Source organism: Phoenix dactylifera, chromosome 1 (genome assembly GCF_009389715.1).
Source record: "Phoenix dactylifera cultivar Barhee BC4 chromosome 1, palm_55x_up_171113_PBpolish2nd_filt_p, whole genome shotgun sequence".
NCBI classification, from domain to species: domain Eukaryota; kingdom Viridiplantae; phylum Streptophyta; class Magnoliopsida; order Arecales; family Arecaceae; genus Phoenix; species Phoenix dactylifera.
The window spans coordinates 20,636,035-20,658,646 of NC_052392.1; the positions used below are offsets into that span (position 1 = coordinate 20,636,035).

The window sequence follows — 22,612 nt, forward strand, 5'->3', positions numbered from 1 at the left end:
GAATATACTCAAATTAGAGCTACATAAATTACTGTATTTAAAAAAAAAAATACAGCATGTTAGAATAATATATCGAGGCAACAGTGTCCTGGCTCGCAACAAAGAAATTCAGATCCAAGTTCCGAACAAGATGGTTGATTACAAAATGAGATGCACTTTTTGAGAAGACATGACCATTCCACCACTAATGCGTTCCAACCAGAACCAACAATAAAATACCACCAGCGACAAAAGCACATATGGGAAGGAGCATTGGTAAAACATCTACTTGCACACAAGCTATCCACCCCACTAGTGAAAGTTCAGTTCATTACCAAATGAAGAATAAAAGGGTGACAAGGGTGAAACAACTGCTACGCTGGTTCACATGCTATCTATCTGCCATAAAGTAATATAGTTACATTAAATAAAAAGTAAAATATCGAGAATCCAAGGCTGCCCCTGCCGACCTCCCAACCAGCACCCCGCAGTAGTCAGCCGCAGCAGCAAGAAGTCTTATCATTCTCGACCATCCCGCTCTTCTCTTCCCGTGATCTCCGCTTCTCCGGCCTCCTTCGTTATTCAAGGTCCAGCAGGGAGATTACACTTCCCAAACTCTGCAATTATTAGCAAACAAATGAGTCACTTCTTAGTATCAAATGGCGGATCAAAATGGAAACAGATCCCACATGCCGCGGCAAAGGAAAAGAGAGTATTCTACATTATCCAATACGTATTTTTAAATTTATACATTACCATGAACAGACGAAAGTATCCTATGCTTGGTTAAAAGAAAAGCTATAGTGGGGAAGCTGAGCGGAGATTACGAGATTCGCACCAACCCCTGAATCACGGGCCAGACCAGGGAAGAAAAAGCAACGCAGACTGCGCGAATTCCACTTCCCCATGCACGGCACAACGCGACACAGAAATAGCTAAGACGCATTGCGTCGTGCCGTGGGGGCCAACACAGTGTCTCGTGACTGTACTCTCATATTGCCTGGCACTGGCAGTGCCGAAGACAGCAGCGGAAGACCGCAGACTTTTTTTTATCCTCCACAAACCTTTGCTACCCTAACGAGCACCCTTGATTAATTATAGATCTAGAAGATATCGCAACGATCGAAGGGTCAGGGACAATTATCTGATTCGGAGCTTCCCAGGGTTGCGAGCTAGCTAACAGAGGATGACGGGAAGGGAAGAGACTACTACTCACTGGGGGGACGGGAGACGACGTAGGCGGCGCCCTCGAAGTCGCAGGTGCCGACGACTCGGCCTTTCTTCTGGAAGTAGGAGTTGAAGGCGTACGAGGCGTGGGCCTCCAACGTGTTGGGCTCGTAGCAATCCGCCTCGGGTTGGATCGGCCGGCAGTCCGCCCCTCCCTCCCCGCACGCGTAGTCCAGCGCCGCCTGCAACCTCTCTTTTCCTACCACCCCGTTCGCCACGCACCACTTCTCCCCCGTCGGGCTAGCCGATAATCTCCCAGTCCCCGACGACGACGACGACGAGGAGGAGCCGTTACTTCCTCCCTTCGCTCTCCCGCCGTCCTCTTGCCACTTTAGCCCACTACCGCCTCTTAAAGTGAACGCGATGTCGTACACCTTCCCTTCGTCCGGGTAGAAGAGGCCGTAGTTCCTCTCCGAGGTGGGCCCCGGCTTCTGGTTCTCGTTGAAGAGGGCGAACAGGTAGACGTCCAGGTCCGCCTGCGGCCGCCGCGGGGTCCCGGCGTTCCCTGACAGCACACGCCGCACCAGGTTGCCGTTGTAAGCCGCCGCGTTCGCCGCCCCCGCCCCCGTCTCGTTCGCATCCCCCTTCGACGGCCACCCCGTCTCGGAGACCACGACTTTAACGTCGTCGTACTTGAGGGCTGACATGGCCGCGAACACGGCGTCGATCTGGGCGTCCAACAGGCTGTAGTATTTGAGCCCGTTCCCTGAGTCGAGCACACCCGGGTTGGGGCGGAAGAGGGCGTAGTCCAGGGATATGACGTCTGCGTTGGGCTCGTAGGCGAAGAACGGGTAGGCGTTGACCATGAGGTAGGAGCCAGTCTGGCGGAGGAGCTCCAGCATGGGCTTCATCACCGGCTCGGCCAGGTCGGGCCGGAATGAGCCGGCCGAGGACGGATAGGAGTTCTGGAGCGCATTCAGAGCTATGGGGGACGAGACCTTGACGTCGCCGTCGAGGCGGAGGCGGGCGAGGGCGGCGTGGACATTCTGCATGGCTGGGACGAGGGCGGCAGTCAGGTTGCTGGGGTCGACGAAGACCTCATTCCCCACGGCGATGGCCTGGATCCGGGTGGCGGGATGGTAGGCGGCCACGTTCCGCTGGACCCAGGCAAGTGCGAAGCCAGGGCGAGAGGCGACGGCGGCCAAAAGCTCGTTGGGGAGTGAGACTACTGCCCTGATACCGGTACCTGCGAGGGCGCGGAGGACGGTGGAGTCGGCGTCGTAGAGCTTGACCTGCTCGATGCCCTTGTCCTTGAGGAGCTGCACCACCTTCGCCGCTGGCGGGAGGTTATTCGCCACCCGTCCATAGTTCACTCCTACGGCGCCGGCCTCTGCGCTCCCAAAAGATAGAGAAGAAGCAAAACAAACACGTTAGCGCGCATGTATATGGCACAATGAGGGTAAAAGGAGAGAGAAAGTTGGGTTTATATATTCACCGGAGGAGGGGAAGAAGGGGGTGACAGAGAAGAAGAGGAGGAGGAGGGAACAAACGCTGAGAGGCCCCATCCTCTGCAACAAACAGAGCATGTGGGAGGAGGAGAAGGGGGAAGAAAAAAGGTCTCTTTTTCTAAGGAGGAGGGAGAAGAAAGTTGGGACCAGGGGGGCGACGGTGGCGGAGTTGGGGGGTGTTGGAATGAAAAGTGATGGCTCCGCGGAGGAGATGAGGTTTTAAGCTGGTATTCGTTTGGTTCCCCCGAGGGACTAGGGGGTTGTGGTGGGGCCTACCCACGTACGGGGTGGAGCTGGGTAGTGGGCCCGACATGGGAACGGACTAGTTCTGCTGCTCGACCTAAAAGAGAGTGAGTGGTGCTGAATGCTGGCCACAGAGGTTGACTTGACGGGCCAATGGAGGAGGAGTGTTGCGAATTTTTGGATACGTGTCGACAAATTGATGGGGATCAAGTGATAGTCTGAGCCCAGGGCCGGGCATCGGATCGGCATCCATGCCTGACACACCCTGCGCGCCGAGCGAGGCTGGGACCCGCCCACGAAGTCGACCGTTCCCGGAGCTGGCTCGTGCGAGAGAACGGTCAAGAGATTTAATTAAACAACACCGAGGGGCAAGCCGGGTGGAGTTTGGGAACTGGGAATTGGGAGGGAAGAGACGGCTCGAAAGTAGGAGTAGAGACAGTTGAGCAAACGACTAATTTGATATAGATAGTTAAGTACTAATTGATATAGATAGTTAAGTACTAATTGAATAAGAAGGACGTAAAATAAATAAAAAAATGAAGGAGCGGGCACGGGCAGCGAGACGTAGGAAACTTCGTGGGACCAGCGTGGTTGGTAACAGCACATCTCTGTCGTCGCCTGAACTGTAATACCCGGCAATTGGAGTAACGCAGCCTAACGTAGCGTTCCCCTCCGAAGTCCGCCATCACAGTTACGCAGACTCATAAAGCATCATCCGCCGGAGGATGCTTATCAGACGTATACAACTCTATGATCAAGAAAACTTGGCGACAAGCACGATCCCGGACTCCCCACCATCAACGCCAATCCTTCCCATAGCATGCCTAACTGAATCTTCTGGAAACGCCGATGGTGCCAAACTTCAAGTGTCAACAGAATTGGAAATTGCCAGACAACAATCCAACGGCCACAAATGCTTCAACGAAGAAATGGATGTGGAGAGAGAGAGAGAGAGAGAGAGAGAGAGAGAGAGAGAGAGAGATGGAAATCCATCTTTCACAGGCGCAGAGCCCATATTGAGGTACGGCTAAGAATTTAGAATGTATCTATAAGAAAATTATTAGGAAAGGTATCTTCGGAAAACTATCTTGGAGATAGCTATTTCTCCACTATAGATGCATATAGCTGCTTGAAAATACTAACTCCAATATAACACCTAACCAAGAAAAATTGAGGCTGCATTTCAAAATTTTTCTCTCCCAAGAATCCTACCTAGTGTAGGAAGAAAATTATAGAAAAGCAAAGTTATCGCAATAGAAAATCAAAATAAAAAATAGGATTTTTCTCATGAATATCCTTTTAAATATCAAATTTTGAATGAATACCCTCGCAAAATTGATATATGCATATATATATTCTCGTAAAACACTTGTTTTGCTGGTCTATCCTTATTTTTGCAGATGTACCCATGCCATCTAATGCTGCTAAAAAATTAATAGTTTCAAATTAAAATGACTAAAATACCTTTAATAAGTAGATGTGCAAAAAGAAATAATTATAAGGTGGTCATGATGGAGGATAAAAAAATATTTTCAAAATTTTACTTTATATTTAACGGTGATAGAAGAATTGTTATTTTAGGGGTATTTATGCAAAAATAGTATTTTATGAGGGTACATAAATAAATATAAATTTTAAGAGAGTATTCACGTACATTAAAATTTTTAGAAGGATATTCATGCAAAAAAACTCAAAAAAAATATTATAGAGATAGCAAGCTAAAAGAAATAAGTTAAGTTGGACTCAATTTCTCATATTTTGTTAATTTTATAAGGACTTGAATGTCGCATAAAATTATTTTTAGAAATGATGTAATTCTACGGAGTCCAAACATTGTATACATATTTTAGGAAAATGAAACTCTGTATTTTTTCAACGTTGCAGAAGTTCCCAATGGCTAAAAACTACCTTAGAATTTAAAAGGTTTTAAAAAACTTCAGATCATTAGAACTTCTTATTAACTAAAACTTCCTCACAAATTTTTATTTTTAAAAACTATTATTATTATTATTAGGAAATATATATGGCAATTCCTCAATTACTTGCTGATAATAACAATACAACGACGATAACTAAGCAAAAGAAACAAATAATATTAGGTATTGTATATTGTATGTCCAAAGGTGGACTATAATTTGAACCTTGGATTGAATATAAATTTATGAGCTTAATTATTTAGGAGGATAAATCCGTGATCTTAGAATATTAAGAATTCTTAAATCAATTTTCACATCGTACATAGTTCTTGATCCTAAAAACTGTGTGTTAATGTATCTTGGCTTAACAAACACTCTAGGGCTTACGAGTAACCCATAAAAAGCTATGAATTAATCAAATATGAGATTACTTTTCCTTCTTGCAATGGCATACGCACAAGAGCATCCACAACCATTTTCTTTGCTCTACTTTAAAAGCTATGAATCTGTTAAGGACAATGTCCAATCTATCTTGTTGGGGAAAAACAATGCATTCATCAAGTATGGGATTTTGAAGAAGTAGATTTTATTTCATTAGCCTAAATTTAATCCCCACTATTCCTTAATGCACTCAAAATGCAACTTCATGTTGCCAATATTTACTAACATCAATACGATGAAGTAGGTTTCAATTTAGAAATCTCTTTAATCGGTAATAGCCCAATACCTCCTATGATTTTTCTAGTCTTCTCTCCAGGTAATGGTTTTGTAAGGGGGGCTGCTAACATTTGATCAGCTAGTAGGTACTGAAGAGCTACCTCACCTTTTTTATAACACTTCTAATGGGATTGTAATGCATAGCAATATGCTTGTTGTTACTTGACATTCTCTTATTTTTGGTGTTATGAATTGCATCTTGATTATCACAATACAAAATTATAGATCCTCTACGTAAACAATGAAAGGTATGCATCTCATAAAATATTTAATCCATAAAATATCATTACTAGCAAGGGACATAGCAATAAATTCAGATTCCATGGAAGATAATGCAATACATAATTGGTTTTTAGAAGACTATGCAATAATAGTACTACCTAAAGTAAATAACCAACCACTAGTTAGTTGTAGAAGTCATTCAATCAAAAGCACAATAGCATTACTATAACATTCCAAGGCAGAAGCATAATATTTATAATGCAAACCATAATGCCAATTACACTTCAAATATCTTATATCTCTATTAATTTCTTTCCAATGCTTGTGACTAAGATTACTAAAAAATTTACTTAATATTGCCAACAACACATGCAATATCAGGTCTAGTGTAGTTCATTGCACACATCAAACTATCAACATTTTTGGCATATTATTCTTGATTAATGTTTTTGCTATAATTAGGCAAAAGCTTGCAATGTGGATTTATAGATGTTTTACTATGTTTACAATCAAAATAATTAATTTATCTTAAGATTTTCTCAATATAATGAGACTGTGTCAAAATGAATTCATTATTCCTCCTAATAATCTTAAAACCTAAAATCATATCCAAGGTCCTAAGTCTTTAATATCAAAAATTTGAGTTAAAAAACTTTTTGTTTCATCAATATCTTTAAGATAGTTTTCTAGAAACATTTTGCCTAGCAATTTTCTTGATCACATTCTAATTTCTTGTCATACCATAATAAGTTAGGGATAGTTATTTCTTCATTATAGGTGTAGATGGCTGCATCGAAATACTAACCCCAGGATACAATGCCTAACCATGAAAAATTCAAGCCACACTTCAGAATTTTTCTCTCTCAAGAACGTACTTAACGTAGAAAAAATTTATAGAAAAGTTATCACAGTAGAAAGTTAGAAAAAGAAAGAATGTTGTAGAGATAGCAAGTTAAGGGACGTAAATTAAGTAAGTTGGACTCAATTTCTCATTAAGTTGGACTCAATTTCTCACATTCCAATAGTTTATAAGAGTTTAAATGCCATGTACATTCATTTTCAGAAAAAAATGCAATTTTATGGAGTCCAGACATTGTATATGTATCTTTTTAGAAATAGTTCAGCTCTCCACATATATTTTTTTCTTAACAATGTAAAAGTTCCCAACTGCTAGAAACTACCTTAGAATTTAAAAGATTTTAAAAATTTCAGATTGCGAGGGTTTCTTGTTAAATAAAACTTTCTATCCTTTAGATTATAAGGGCCCGGCGAATGCCGAGAATGAGCATTTTAACATTCCAACACTTTTGCATCAAAACTACCCACCACCTAAACTTTTCTCTAGCCAAATTTCTAAATAAAATTACTAGTTAATTATTGTCTTATGTAGTCACAGATATCTAAATAGACATACCATATATTGGATAGGATCAAAATTATCCATCTTCCATGCGTATACTCATGAGTGCTGGCTAGATAGAGTGGAAATGGATTATCAAGTGGTCTAATGCCTAGCCACCAATATTATACTACAGAAAAAAGGGGCAATGCCAACATATACATGCTGACACTAGGTAGAAGCATCGGTAATTTTGGCTTCAACGCCAAAATTTACTGACGCTTCTAAGTTGCGTCGGAAGGGATGAAACTAAGACGACGTTAAATCGGGTTATCATTGAAAGCAAATTGTAAGACGACACTTTTAAGCATCATCGGAGGCAAGAAAAAAAAAACAAAAGCATAGACGACGCTTTAGAATCTTACTTAGGCATACTTGGGCCAGACAGCGCTTAAAAGCATCATCGGAATCCCTACGACGCTCAACTCCCAAGTCCCAATTATAAAAAAGCCAATCCCCCAGCGATGGAAACCCTAGCTGCTTAGAGAGAGAGGAGGATGGAAACTTTAGCCTCGGATCCCGACGTCTCGATCCACGCCCTGAAGACCGATCCCGCCAACGAAGAGCACCACCATTTCATCTAGATCCAGCTGGATGCGCGCCCGATGGTGGGGGAGACGCTGATGAAGCTGGTTGCAAAAATGAAGAAGTTGGCAAGCGACAAGTCGATGTTCGCACATATTGAGGCTGTGGAGGCGGAGGTGGTTCCTCGGCCTGCAATGGTGAGCCCGAGGACTGGGTGGTGGGAGGCAAAGGCGAAAGAGGAGGACGACACAGGAGGGGAAGTGGACGCCTGCGTCGATGACTTCAACAGTAGCTCGAGCTTGAGCGGCTCGACTCCATTGTGAGGTACAAGAAGATGCTCAACTATAGGGTTGAAAATCGAAGTTTGAAATTACTATAAGACAAAAATAACAACCAAATAAAAAAATTAAGAATATTCTAGTTTTCGCTTCTTTTTGTTGGTAAAAGTAGGACAGAAAAGAAACATCCTCAACTTGCATTGATCTATATTATGTTTAAGGTAGCTAGTGGTTGGGGATAGGATTAGGTGATGTAATTTGTAATTCATAAATGAAACCCAGATGGGGTCGGATATGGGGTTAGGGGAACTTTTGCATTTTATCATAATTTGTAAAAGAAACATCATTGATGAGATTATATGTAATTTACTGTAATTTATAAAAAAATATCATTAGCACCCAGATGAGATTATATGTTCCTTTGTTGCAGCATCTCATTGATGAGTTCATCAAAGAAACATATTTTCGAGCTTGAATTTTCTGAGCATAATCATGCTTCTTCATCGATTGAAGGGTAAAACAAACTCCCAATTCTTGAAAGAATATTATATATGAGGTTGCACGGCAAAGACCGACGCTTATAAGCGTCGTCAAATGGTAAGCTGGCCCGACGCTTATAAGCGTCGGCAAAGCTTCGATTTTTTTGCCGACACTTTCAAAAAGCGTTCGTAAAAAAATTTTCCACTCTTAGTTTACATATGCTTTTGCGACGCTTTTGAAAGTATTGGTGCCAAAATTACCGACGCATATAAGCGTCGGTATAGGCTCTAAAAAGCACCGAAAAAGATAACTTTTTTTGCAGTGTTACCTTGGCATAAAGAGTGAAATGGTGTATCCAGGATAATGTCTATAACAGAGACAATGCTATTCTTCAATCATGCCCATGCCCAAAGTGGGGATGCACTATTTCCCTTGAGGCATGTGGGGATACACAATTCGGCATTTACTTCGTAGATGTTTTGAAGCTTATAAGAGTTTCATATGGAAATTGGAATCTTAGATATTGGCTTTTGCACTATTTGACTCCGGCAGTGTTTGGATATCTGTAGTCGGAAAATGTATGTAGTTGGGATTATATAATTGTAATTGTTATTGCTGCATTTACGAATAACGTTCCTGTTTGGTTCAGTGGGTTTGCAGTTGTGATAAAATAAATCTCATACTTGTTTGCTTCTAAATATGAAATATAATTGTATTTGGTTATATTATTAAAACAATATTATTTATATCCCCATGAACCATTATTCCTGTAGTTAGCATTCAAACCCATCATAAAAATGTTTCTGAAGTCTCTTCCAATTACGATATATGTATCTATATATATATATATATATATATATATATATATTGAAGTTTTTGGTCAATTTGGTTGCAAAACCAACTTCCGTGAAAGGATTCTGATTTGGTTTATAAGATTTTGGTCAGCTTACATACTGGAAAACGATCATCTCTTGCAGCTGGAGTTCACTTACACTCTGTTGTAGGTATCTAAAAACTACCTACTTGAAAGTTCCCTATGTGGTGATACTTGGGGCAGGAGGGCCTCAATTAGCACAGAAAACCCGGTTCATGACAAAGTCGATCACGAGTCATCTGCAAGCTCGTTGGTTGCATGTGGGTGCAACTTGCAACGAATCCATGGGGCAACTCCAACATTCCCTGTACCAAGAGTCTCATACCATGCATATCCTTTGCCCAAACAATCTGATTGCTCCTTGCACCTCGTCCTTCTCTGCTTCTAGCTACTAGCTAGTAGATTAGATGGACCACTGCATCATGAAATATTGTACTTATGATTGCACTGCAAATTTAGTTGTAAGTATTCAGAACAACAGGATCGAATGTCCCAATTATGTCGTCCATTTACTAGCAAACCATGGATGGTACCCCCCTGCTGGAACCTCATTTAGAAGATATAAATTTCTATTTTCTAAATAGACAGATATATTGGCCTTTGACACCTATTGATTTACACTGCAAGCAAGTGAACCGATTGATTTACTCTTGTCTAAGTGAACTAATCATTTATGTTTGAAATTTTCAATTATTGCCGGTTACCATGACATAGTATTTGAATGTAGTGCCAATATGTAACCCCATCAAGTCTCACAAAATTTACGAATTGAAGTTTCTAAAAAGGCAAATAAATATGTATTTTTTAAATCTTAAAAAATAAATGCATGTAGAGGACCATAACTCTTCTAATGAATTAATAAGAATAAAGAACAAACAATTAAAAGAAACGATAAAAACACAGACTTGGTGGGGTGGTGGTTCTGCCTAATTTTAGGAGATCTCTTTTGCACGCAGCCATAGCATGCGGCTCGTACATGCGCCTCGGACTAACATTCTTGGGTTGGTGGGCACCAATAAAGTGATGCTCTTCTTGTTATTCTTAAAAACAATTACATAAGTAGTTGCCGTCCTCGATCGACTTGATTCCACAGGGCCTGTCGAGGTGGGATTCCATGTGATCTACTGGCAGGCATCTGGATCTCTCTTACAACGAAATCCGTAAAAGCAGAAGGAAATATGCTTGGCGGCCTCACCGCCCACTATTGCCGACATCTCCCATTTGATATGCTGTGAGATGCGACAGCCAAACGTATTTGCTATTTAAATAAGAAAATGAAGGCATCGTGCATGATATCATAGCTGGAGATAATGCTGATTTAAAACAAAAAATAATAAAAAATAACAAATATATGTCATGCCGGTATCAAAAAAATCATGTGCATTTGTTCTATCTTAGTCTATTAGTTGGCATAATTACTCTATCCATTTACAGAGAAATTTAGATCAACATGCATGTAAACAACTGCAATGCATTCATAATCATATGCATCGATTTTCTACTAAATTTAAAAAAAAGAAAGGATTTTGTGGAAATGACAATTGAGGGCAGCAATATTATCTACCACATACATGCACCCTTAAAGGATAACGGCTGTTTCTATACATCAACCAAGCAAACAAAATTTCTGAGCCGGGCTCCCTTGTGAACAGATGGCAAAATAGGCCATGGAAAGATTACTTTTATCGAACAATATATAAATCTGGATCACATGTTGATTTGTACTATTTAGCATCCTTAATTAAATCCCTTTACATCTATCGGGGCCGAGTGCTGTCGCTTCCATTTAAACCGCCTCAGTGATGAGTACAAAGAGCATTAAACTGCAGTTCTTGCAGCTTGACTGGACTAAATAATATACAAAGTTTCTCAGTCGCTCTGTCACACTTCTCCGTGCAGGATGATTGAGAAGTATAGAATTATCTTAGTAATAACAACATGATACAACCTGTGACGGTTACCGCGTACCCACTCAAAACATATGTACAGAAGGGCGTCTGTAAATTTCTTGGGAAGAAAAAGAATAAAAGAATGTGGTGTTGCTGTTCTCTAAACATGGCCTTCCGTGTAATATATTTCACTGGTCAATCACCAACTCTTTACTCCTGCTTCGCCTCCTCGGGAGTTTCTTTCGGGAATGCGAGGTAGGCCTGCCATCGAAGAAGAAATTTTCAGTAATGACTGTACTGTAATGTCTGGTTGCCTCTATGTTTTCAAGTCGATGAAACCTGATAATCAGGAAACTTACTTTGGTTTGGAGCTTTCGCATTCTTCCACCTGCACCAAAGAGAACAACAAAATGAGGGTAAAATGAGGCAGGAGGCACAAGCAAAACACACAACCTTCCATATTCCCGACTCACGAGTAAGAGGATAAAGGAACCAAAATAAATATGACATCTACAGTTGCTAAGAAAGACATCACCAAAATGACAGCAATGACTAACTGGGATCCATTTGGGTGAATAAGTTTTTCTCATTTTTTCATAGCCCATGCATATTACTGCTAAAGGGTATCAGAGGTTCAAAGATATAGGCCTACACATCCTCTACCTGTCACCTATCATGAGACGTGAAAGAAATGAAAACTAGGTGTAGGTAATTGAGGAACAACCTAATCTGCCTCGTTATATGATTAGTTGGAGCATGCACTCACTGTTGTAACAAATGCTTAAAGACACATCGATCATAGCTCAGCAACAATGGTTCTGGACTATATCATGCAATTAATGATGGTTCTTATTACCAACTAGAACACAAAATGCAGGCCATGAAAAGTAGCGATCTGCATTGTTAGCCAGGACCCCTTGAGAAATGTAAAGGTGGCATTGTCGAGACAAAAACAAGGAGAGTTTGGAAAATTGTGCATAAACCTCATGCTGAAAAAAAACCCTTTATGGTTCATATCTTTATTGGATTTTTGAAATCAAAAGTTCTGGACATCAACGAAAGACAAACATGCGAAGCCAAAAGAGGGATTTCTTCAGGCATTCTTGATATGGCGAAGGTGGACAGTGTCCATCAATGAAGTAGCGGCTTCACCTAGTAGCGACCCTCCATGGTTACCAAGACTTTGAAAGTGTTCAGACTAAGAGGTTGGTGGGAAGGCTTGATATAGCAAACTGCTATCATCTGTCAGGCAAATGATAAGCCATTATCTGAAATGAAACCTAATACCTATTGATATAAATAGGCTATAATTTCTAGGGTCCTCCATTTTATAGGCATCAAGGAGACATTCTTTTTGGAAGGACCAATCATTAAAGTTATCAGCCACTGCTTTCAGAAAGCAGATAAGTTGCTTTCAAATGATGGATAAATTTAAGTGATATTACAATCAATAGTTAAAGATTAAGCGCATAAGTAACTATAAGGAAAATTGCTTGAAAAACAGTCATCTGAACATTGGTATTGAGGTCAAGAAAATTAACCAAACTGTTAGGCCACTGCACAGCACGAATCAGATGAGGCCTTTCTTTCACAGTCAAGATGAGTTCTTTTTCTGAATAACAATGCTTGAATTCAATAGGTTTCCTAAGTAGCACTCTTGATATTTGCTTAATTAACCTACCTCAGGGAAAAGCTGTTACGGTTATATCAATTCACATCCATCTTTTTGGTACAGCAAAAACTGATTGATAGAAGAAAATGAGTATGTCTTTCCAAAATGGATAAGATAGATCTATACGACTAAAATGGAAATACTCATAGTAAACAGCCAAAGATAACAACTAAAAGTTTTTATCATTCTTGCAGAAATTCACACCTACTAACTAAAATATCTGAAGGAACTTACAGGAGTCTGTGTTTTATGTTTCAACCTGCCTTCACCAGAGTATGAATGTGCTGAACTACCAATAGCATGAGATATGCGTACAAGGAACTCCCTTATATAATTGTAAATGCTGTACACCAAAGGCCAATTATAAAGAACAGCAATGAATGTCATATTGCAATCAAATATGCATAATAATAGAAAATAAACTAAGGTAAATATTGCAATCCCTAAAATTTACAGTACATAATGCCAAAATGCATTTGCAGAGGAAATTACCCAAATCAATCAAAAAAATGTTTACTACTTGAGAAGAGAATTACAACTTTCAGGTAGTGTTCACTGCAATTATCCTGAAGAAGTGAGGAATACGAGTTTAAAGACATGGTGGTACCCAGGAATTTTTCCAAAGACATGGAGGTGGTGAATGGGATTATCAGGGAAGGATGTACCTGATGGTGCTCTGAATTAACTAACTCATGGTAGTGTTTATTAAGTTTCTTATTTGATCGTAGCTTGCAGGTTCTGGTTATCTTTCCCATCTTTCATTGTTCATTTCAACTTCCCAATTGAATAGATTGGTTGGTATTTTGAAATATTTCCCCAAAACATGCATACGCTAATAAGCACATTTATGTAGGAATGCAAATGCATTAAATTTTCTTTTCCCTCAGGAAGCAAACAAAAAAAAAAGTATTTTGAATCAAATAAGGATAAAATTAGCATATAGAAAAACACCACTATAAACATTAGGCAAATAAGGATAAATTCAAATGTTATTATTATATGAATAGACATTCATGCAAAATACCCATATGTTGAAGAACTCTGTTCAATCTTAAACAGCAAGGCTCATCTCATTTATACAAACATTATGCTCAAATTGCAAACTAAGATTGACACGCTTATCATAACTACTTTTAATATATATATATATATATATATATATATATATATATATATATATATTAAAGCCTATAGGATTGCATACCTCAGGCGGTGTCTATTGCAGGTCGCGAAGAAGGCAACAAAGCCATATAGAATGCTTCGAAGTGCTCGAAAAATCTGAAGGACAAAAGTAATAAGAGTTTCCGATATATCAAAAATGGATGGTCATAGGCATATCAGTACCACAAGTCCTCTAACCTGAGAAAAAAGGTCATTCCAAAGGGATCGCCACATAGAAGCTTCATAAGCATCCACAGTAGCTTCAGATGCAGATGCAAATTGGAATATGGAACTAATAGATGACCAACTTTCTCTGATGAAATAGTAAATGTTGATGAAAAGCATAGCTACAAAACTTGCCATTGCAAGAACCAAGCGGAAAGGAGCTGTCAGAGTTCCCCAGATGACCCAAATTGCAGGGTATATAACATAAGTTGCTGCAACAAAAGACAGACATTCCATAATATATGAGATTTAATGAAAAATCTTTAAGAGGAAATAATTAAATCAAAGAAGATGCAAGATAGATAGAATCATACCAATAGTCCATGCAGTACTAAAGACGAGCCAGAAAGGCCAAACTATAATCTGCAGAATCTCCACAATAATGCTGCATGATGATCCCACTACAATCCAAATTATAGAACCTAGCCACTCAACTGTATCAAGACATATATTCCAGATGGGAAGAATTATTTCCACAAGCTCCATAATGGGACCAGCAATTGGCTTAGTCAAAATTGAAACTAGAGACTTAGTGGCACGCATAACCATAAGGAACCACGATACAGCTTTCTCAAAGTTATGAAGAAAAAGCATGGTTCCCAAATATTTAATTCTTGAAACCATTTCCCAAGTCTCTATCCAGTCAAAAAAGGGCCCAAACAAGCGTGATGCAGTTGCCTTTAGTACTGGAACATTCTTATACAGGTCATAAAATCCTATAAGGACAGTGGCAATGGAAATCAGGACATATAAGGCTCTTGCCAGAGGGCACATCCATGGACGATAAATTTGGCAAAATACTGGGTATGACTGCAGGAAAATGACCCATGAAGGAAGTCCGTATTCTAACAACGTGAGCAGCCTCAAGTCAGACATAATTATATCCTTCAGCTTAAATGGGAGACCATGATCATTAAATCTGAACAAAATGAGAACATCTTTGTAAGTGGTAGCCTCAAAAGATGAACTTGCACACTCACTGTATGCTTCCTCAGAAACTTTATCAAACTCACTTCCCATATTTGATTTCATCATCTTTCTTCTCTTGTAAGGCCCATAAGCTGGAAGTGGTGTATAAATTGAGCTTATAGTATCTTCAGTTTCCTCGGAAGAAGGAACAGAGTCGGAATTATCAAAAAAAAGTTTGTCCTCATCAAAGTCATCCTCATCACTCACATTCCCACTAGCCCCATCAGGGTTTGAAGTATCTTCCTGAGCATCATAAAATACATCCCCTGTAAAGGTAATTCTATTGTTAGTGATAGAAAAAATGATAATATATATAAGGTAATTGAGTTGTATACATACCTCTAGTAGAGACACTATCGAGATGCTCTCGCAAGAGAGAACGCTCATGGTAGGTTCCAGAAAACCATGAAGAAATGCAGCTTGAAGCTTGCTCAATGCTATCGAACTCCCATCTTTTCATTAACTTAACTTCCAATGCCATTGATGTATCAGTCTGTAAATAATATGACCATTAAAAAGTTGACTATTGGATTCTTGAATAAGGTAACTGGTAAATTGAACCCAAAAATGTGATACCTGAAGTTCGTTTACATAGTTTATACCACGGACATGAACCCAGTCCACTTCAAAAACAATAAAACCATACAAGGTGTGATGCAACTCCTTATTCAGCAGAAAAGAGTCTCTTAGTTTCTTTACCGGGATCAATGCCTTCTTCTGATATACTGCAGCATCAATCACAGAGAACCATCTGTACAGTGTCTTTTGCTTAATGGGATTGGATATAGAGCTATTTGTAAAATTTAGCCTTTTCCCAATATCCCTTCTCTCTCTCCTAGCTCTAGTATTTGCAAAAGGAGACAACCTGGACTGGAAAAGAGGAGGAACAAAGATTCAGTAAGCTATAATGCCACCTAAAAATCAAAGCATGGAAAAATGGTGGTTTTCAGCAAAACCTTGGTAACCATCAATTGCCATAGGTAAGCAGGTCGTGTGTCCTGGTCAATCAACCAGGGCCGGTTGTCAACCAGGATAAAGAACTTATTACTTTTAGTGGCCAGAAATAGAGTCAGACGTGAAAGATAAGACTGTAAATCCCTGCAAAATACAGCAAAATGCCACCAGTCAATATCTTTAGCTGTGGCATGTTAGATTTACATAGACGTCCATCCATCGTAACTTTCCTGTTGACATCTATTACTATTTTACCTAGCTGGTCATACAAGAATGCAAGCAAAATATATAAAAGTATTAACTATTATCACCAAACAAGAAATTAGTTGAATAATACAAAGAATTGGTGTAAAGTTCGGGAAAGTTAAATAGGAATTCAATATAAAATTTTAACATTCTGTTGTACATTTGTCTAGAGGTAAAATCAATATGATAGTAAAGTAATATCTTCCTTATTCACTGAAAAACTGCAGCAAGGAAGTTGTTATCACACATATGGGAACAAAAATGGACAAGATAAAAGGCACGTACCAATAAGAATCAGTTACATAATTAAGAATACTTTCTCATTCTTTAAAACCATTAGAAGGAATTTTGAAATCTCTTGGATAAACACATCCTGCAACGTCAATTAATGTAAAACCTGGACCAAGCAGTCTAATTAGTGAGGCAAGCAAGCTGGAAAGACAGATTAATATGACATAGCTGACAAAATGAAGCTTGATGCAGTGACTTGAAGAAAATGACAGTTTACCCAGATCATCTAGCATATAATTTAATTTGCTAGCATTCCCCAAGTTCTGGGCTCATGTAATACCAAAAATTTTATCTTAGCACACTTTCATGATCCATGGAGCTTATAATTAAAACCCACTAGTTCCAGGCCTCTTGTACCCACTTAACAGGAATATCTGGTGGATCTAGCACATAAGTCCAAAGCTGCTAAATAACCCCCTTATGCATAAATAGGCTTGTATTCTAATCAGGAGAAAGCCCCTGCAAATATCAACACATGGAAGTTACCCGCTCCTTATGGGACAGGGAAACCATCGCAAATGAGCTTTTCCCTAACATGTTATTAACATCCTTATAATCAAAGAGATAGCTAGGATATTTGTGTGGGCGAAGCTTGGTTCAAGTAGAGACTCGACATGAGAGTCTGAGGCCAGGACTAAGACAGCATCATATTGTTTGTATCAAAGACAAGGTGAAACCCTAACCCCTAATTTATCATGTTTACTTGGCTAGAAAACTATAGAGACGCTCTAATTTCTGCCAAATGTCATTTAAAATATAAAAAACAATGTACAAACATCAAGGAAATAACTACCGAATAGCAATGGATGATCAAATAGTCTCACAATTTTGAGTGGATCAAGCTTTGTGACCGCAAATCAAAGTAGTGCTTGTCAGATCTAGAGATAGTAAATCACCAAAATGCTAAGACCACGATAATCGGGATCAGTAAGATGATGAGAAACAAGTCAATAATGCAAATCTCTGTGAACAAGATTAGATGGATCACTCTTCAATAGCAAGCGAACAACGCCAATACTATATTAAAAAAATAAGTGCATCATGAGTTTAGAATTGTAGCAGAAACAATATATGTGATATAGTGAAAATTTATTCTAACCCTTAGGCTCTGATTCCATGAGAAGCACCTAGGTGGAAGAACGGCAGACGTGCCATATCTCCTGGTTGTCTCCAGTGAGTTACAATTACATAGATCTCGCGAAGGAAAGTCTTGCCGGCATTACAATTTAATTTTAAAGATTTACTAGATGACAATTGATGATTCATTGCAAGAATACTGGTAACATCGATACAGCAAGATCAGATCGAAAACAGAGGATCGCGCGGAATAGTCTAATAAACAACAAATGAAGCCAATCATAATCTCCCTATGAAACTAGAATACCCTACCATTAGCAGAAGATAAGTTCTACTTACCCAATCTGCAAACTTGTGAGTGGAAAAAAATGGCGGTCCTCGGCGGTTCCCATCGCGATCGCTCTGCAACCAAAACTCCAAGAAACACAAAATGCAAATCCTTTAAGGGAAAAACTTTAACCCCAACCCATAGTCTAAACAAGAGCAAGTCTTGGAAAGAGATCAGAAACCTGGAGCCGTGTCAAGGGGAATCCATGGTCGACAGCCTGAGGGAAAGAGAAGGAGACCGACCAGAAATCCAATTCCTCCGGAATTCATAACATAACAACGAGCACACCGAGGAGCCGGAGGAAAGCAATAAAAACGGGTAGGAGAGAGCAATCGGAAAAGCAGACAAGTAATTAATCCTTCTATCTCTCTCTCTCTCTCTCTCTCTCTGTACTACTCCCCCTTAACTGATCACAATAAATAGCATTGCTTCGCTTGCAAGGCGTGTCCCGCCGATGCCTCTCGTCCTCGACACGTCCCCAGGGGACGCCGTCACGCTGACCATCCGCAAGACTCCGAGCGGCGCCTCACCACATCCCTCCTCCGCCCCCCCTCCTCATTCTTGTGCCCCACGGGATCCGCTCCTCCGCTGCCACCGCCGCCGTCGGCGCTACAACTCCGGTCTCAGGTGCCCGCCGCCCGCCGGCCGCCGGCCGACACGCGCGGAAACGAAAGCGGCGGGGGAGCAAGCGGACACGCCGGACTCGCCGAAAAGCGGAGATCATTCGAGCGACGACGAAGCAAACGCCGGTGGATAAGAGGAAAATAAAAGGAAATAAAAGAACGCCAACTGGAGAGAAATTAGAAAGGTTGGGAGACGGAGTCGTCCTACTCTGACACGAAGACGCAAGTTGACGCCATCGTTTATTTTATTTAAAAGAGCAAACAGCTTTTCTCTCTTATCCACACTCGCCACGTAGGACCGTTGGAACAAACTCCAGAGTTGGTGTATGGAAATGGCCTTTTGATGTTGGGAGTACTGTAGGGACGGGTTGTCCTTATCTTGCACGCATTTAGGGAACGGCGGAGCCGCGTGGTGGTGGTGGTGGGGGGTGGGGCCCACGTCCTAACCGTTTAACGTGGATTATTCGGAACTTGGTTTCCAAGCCCATAAAAAATGGTCTTGTGCCGAGATATGGGCATGCAAATATATCCAAGATCCAAGTTCTTGAAGGGCCCGGCAAACGCGCTGCAGCCTTTTAGGTCCATGCTCAAATTATTATGGGCACTTTAAAAAGGGGAGAGAGAGAGAGAGCGCGCATTAAGTTGGACATGGATGGAGAGGCGTGGCTGCAGTTGGGGCAGAAGCAGTGGGGATCCTGGACCGCCCTCCCCATTTAAGCGACCTTTTTTTTTTTTTTTTGGATACGTTGACTTTAATGAAACACTGATATATGAATTAAAATAAATTATTTATCAGTTATTTATAATAAATGTGTACGCTGTTAGGGGGAAAAAAGGTCCCCTCATGCATATATTTCTAGATTCATGAGCAATCCTTGCGCTGAAAATCTATGAGAGGTACCACTGAATTGTGAAGCCCGAAACAAGGAAGGCAAAGCCAGTTTCTATTTTTGCGGCAGATCTGCAATTGAAATACGTACAGATTCCTGCTTATCTAGTGGGAGGTTGCTACGACATAGCTGCGATTGAAATACGTACAGATTCCTGCTTATCTAGTGGAGGGTTGCTAGGACACAGCCATCAAGTCAATGCTTGACTCCCACTTCTTGCAATTTTACTACATCAGTTTTGCGATGATACCTGTGGGAATGGATTTAATAAAGCTCTTAGTTTGCGCGGATCGTTGCTTCTTTCTTTTTTCCCCCCTTCTTTCCATCCTTGAGTAAGAAATGAGTTTTTTCTTTTCTGTTTTCCATCCTTGACTAAGCCTCCGTTTGGGAGTTTTAGGGAGCAAAAAAGAAAAAAAAAAATTATGAGAAGAAAAAAAAAGAAAGAAATAGAATAGAAGTTTCTCTCTTCTTATTTGGAAGTTTGGAGAGAAAAGAAAATAAAGCATACATGTTTAACACTTTTACTAAAATATCTTTATTATAAAAAGAGCATGCTTATGAGTAAAGGTATTCCTCCAAAAAAGTATAGCTGTGGAGATGGAGCTCCGTAGAGGTATAGTAAATGGGTATATGGAGATGGAGATGACATATGAAAGGTTAAAACAAAAGATGCCCTAGAATATATTTTTCCTTTTAATTTGGTACTTCTTTAATTTAAGGGTAAAATAGGTATTATAAAATTTTTATTAAGTTACAATTTCTTTCTCTCCAAATCTTTCCACTTATGGGAGGAAAGAAAGGAGAAAATTGGAGTTCAAAATTTTTCCTCCTATTTTTTTTCTATTTCCTTCTTTTCTTTTTCTTTTTCTTTTCCTGCACTAAAAAAACTTCCAAACATCAAAATTTTTAACTTTCCCTTCCATTCCATTCCTTTCTCCTCAATTCCAAGTTTCCAAATGGAGCCTAAGAGAATGAGCTTCTATCTTTCAAGTCAAGCCATCCACACACATTCAAGGTAAACGGGTTTGCATGAAGGATTATCATATAGGTGTATAGCCAAGACCCCGAGCAAATCATCTATTCCATGCGTTAAAAGGGAGTCCAGAACTCCCCAAGTGTCAAGCTCCAAGGGCGCCAAACCTTTTTTTCGTTTTCCTTCAGCTTTTTTTTTTTTTTTTTGCTCTCTCTGAAACGGGAGGGATAGGTGAACAATATCTATGGTACACCCTCCGACTATTGGAGCACTGTGCAAGCCAAGGAGCAGAGCTTAGATCCTTTGTATGTACACAATGATGCGTCATCCTTCAAGCTCTCCGAAGTAAATTTTCGGATGCATGCGACTTGGGAAAAGAGAGTCCAAAACTCCCCAACACATGCCAATTGTCAAGCTCCGGAAGCACCAACTTTATTTTTTTTCTTTCTTTTTTCTGCAATTTTTTTTTTTATGCTCCCTCCGAAGTGGTCTGCCGATTTCTGCACCTGAGAAAAGTCGGGGCGGGAGGGATAGGTGAGTACATCCTCCGACTATAGGAGCACTGTGCAAGCTAGGAATTAGAGCGTAGATCCTTTAAATGAGATGTGTATGGATATAATGAAATGTCGTCCTCCGAGCTCTCTAGATTAAATTCTCGGACGCATGCACCGAGGAAACAAAATTAAAGAAGTATGTGCCAACTGCAAAGGATGTCTTGAAGTGGAATCCCTTTCTAATCACTCTCAGCTCTCCCGTTGGTGGTCGGCCGGCCGGCTAGTCTCTCTCCTCGGTTGTTAACGAGGTCTGTTCTCTCTCTCTCTCTCTCTTCCCCAAAATCCTCGCCATAGATCTCGTTTCGTGGCGCTTCTCCTGAGGAAACCACCACCACCACTCTCTTCCTAGATCTCCGAAAGCGTCCACCAAAAGGTGAGCTTTTTCCTCTTAATTTTCTTTGCCATTGTTTCATCTCTTCTCTGGCCAATTTGGGTTTCTTTTCATCCTCTCATAGCGTTCTTTTTTTTTTCCCAAAGGGATATGGAGCGCTCTCAAGCTAGGATCCGCGAATCGGGAGAAGGCGGAGAGGAGAAGGAGAGCTAGGTTTCCCTTGAGGCTTGCCAGCTCGGGGTGCGGGGGCAAATGAGGGAAACCCTAGGGTGGAATCGCCCGATCGTAGAGGCTTCAGAGCTTGGATCCCTTGGGAGCGAAGGAAGAGCAGGAATAATCCATAAGAAAAGATAGGAGAAGGAAGCTTGGAACCAGAGAGAAGGAAGAGGAGACCAGAGCCCGGCTACGGTGAAACAATCCGGGGTAGGCCTATCAGCCTCTCTTCTTCTCTTCTTAGTTTCTCGATGTGGTATGATGGATGAGATTTAAGTTATCGATGGCCGATTTGTATGATTTGGGTTGGTATAGCACCGATCTGTTGATGGTTTGGGAGTTTTATTGGTTCATTTTGCTGTTTGGCTATTGAATAGGCGTGAATTTTTGGGTTTCTTTCCTTGATTCTGTTTTAGGAAGCCGCTTTTTGATTTGATTAAACGGACCGTGGTGTGGAAGATTGCAAAGAAGCTATTGCAGCCGTGAGACGCTTCTTGTGTTATTTCTACTGTAATTTATAATTTATAATTTATAAATATGCTTTCTATATTATTTCTATTGTAAAAGAAAGATCATATAAATTGGACATATGTTCTAATATGCTTCCTACTGTAACTTGTAAAAAAAAAATCAATAAATGGGGCAACTGTTGTTCTTCTTGTATTATTTTTTTTCTAATTTTATTTTTTTTGTTACCTATTTTGTGACATTAGAATCAGTAGAAACCAGTAATGGAGAACAAAAATTGATTTTTTTAATTTATCTATCGACGCTTATAAAGTTTTGTGCTATCTGGCTTTCAAAATAATTTATTTTTTTTAAAAATAACTCTAATGAGATTTTAAAGCGTCGGCAGACTTCAAAATAAGCCGACGCTTATAAGCGTCGACATAGTTTTTATTTTATGA

At 40.2% G+C, this 22,612-nt stretch overlaps 2 protein-coding genes and 1 long non-coding RNA gene across 6 annotated transcripts; 1 reads left to right on the forward strand and 2 right to left on the reverse strand.

The window, feature by feature from the left end:
* Window positions 1-156: 156 nt before the first annotated feature.
* On the reverse strand, window positions 157-2,861 carry LOC103718521 (glucan endo-1,3-beta-glucosidase 10-like). Its single transcript, XM_008807386.3, has 3 exons — window positions 2,642-2,861; window positions 1,196-2,536; window positions 157-596 (listed from the first exon to the last, which is right to left on the reverse strand). Exons 1-3 carry the CDS (start codon window positions 2,730-2,732, stop codon window positions 562-564), a joined length of 1,467 nt encoding a protein of 488 aa, XP_008805608.1. The 5' UTR covers window positions 2,733-2,861; the 3' UTR covers window positions 157-561.
* Window positions 2,862-10,950: 8,089 nt separating this feature from the next.
* LOC103718522 lies at window positions 10,951-18,895 on the reverse strand. Of its 4 annotated transcripts, none has more exons than XM_039129315.1 (11): window positions 18,302-18,893; window positions 18,132-18,194; window positions 16,181-16,322; window positions 15,801-16,094; window positions 15,564-15,717; window positions 14,570-15,490; window positions 14,229-14,467; window positions 14,074-14,147; window positions 13,104-13,212; window positions 11,557-11,585; window positions 10,951-11,458 (listed from the first exon to the last, which is right to left on the reverse strand). In XM_039129315.1, the coding sequence occupies exons 2-11, from the start codon at window positions 18,182-18,184 to the stop codon at window positions 11,386-11,388; spliced, it is 2,088 nt and encodes a 695-aa protein (XP_038985243.1). In that variant the 5' UTR covers window positions 18,185-18,194; window positions 18,302-18,893; the 3' UTR covers window positions 10,951-11,385. The 4 variants fall into 4 exon arrangements, with proteins under 4 accessions (XP_038985243.1, XP_038985244.1, XP_038985249.1 ...); XM_039129316.1 differs by having other exon boundaries at window positions 18,132-18,206; XM_039129321.1 differs by lacking the exon at window positions 18,302-18,893 and adding an exon at window positions 16,710-16,821.
* A 1,932-nt stretch (window positions 18,896-20,827) lies between these two features.
* On the forward strand, window positions 20,828-22,302 carry LOC120111643. The gene is made up of 2 exons (XR_005513095.1): window positions 20,828-21,533; window positions 21,638-22,302. It is a non-coding gene; the product is annotated as an uncharacterized LOC120111643 (long non-coding RNA).
* Window positions 22,303-22,612: the final 310 nt, after the last annotated feature.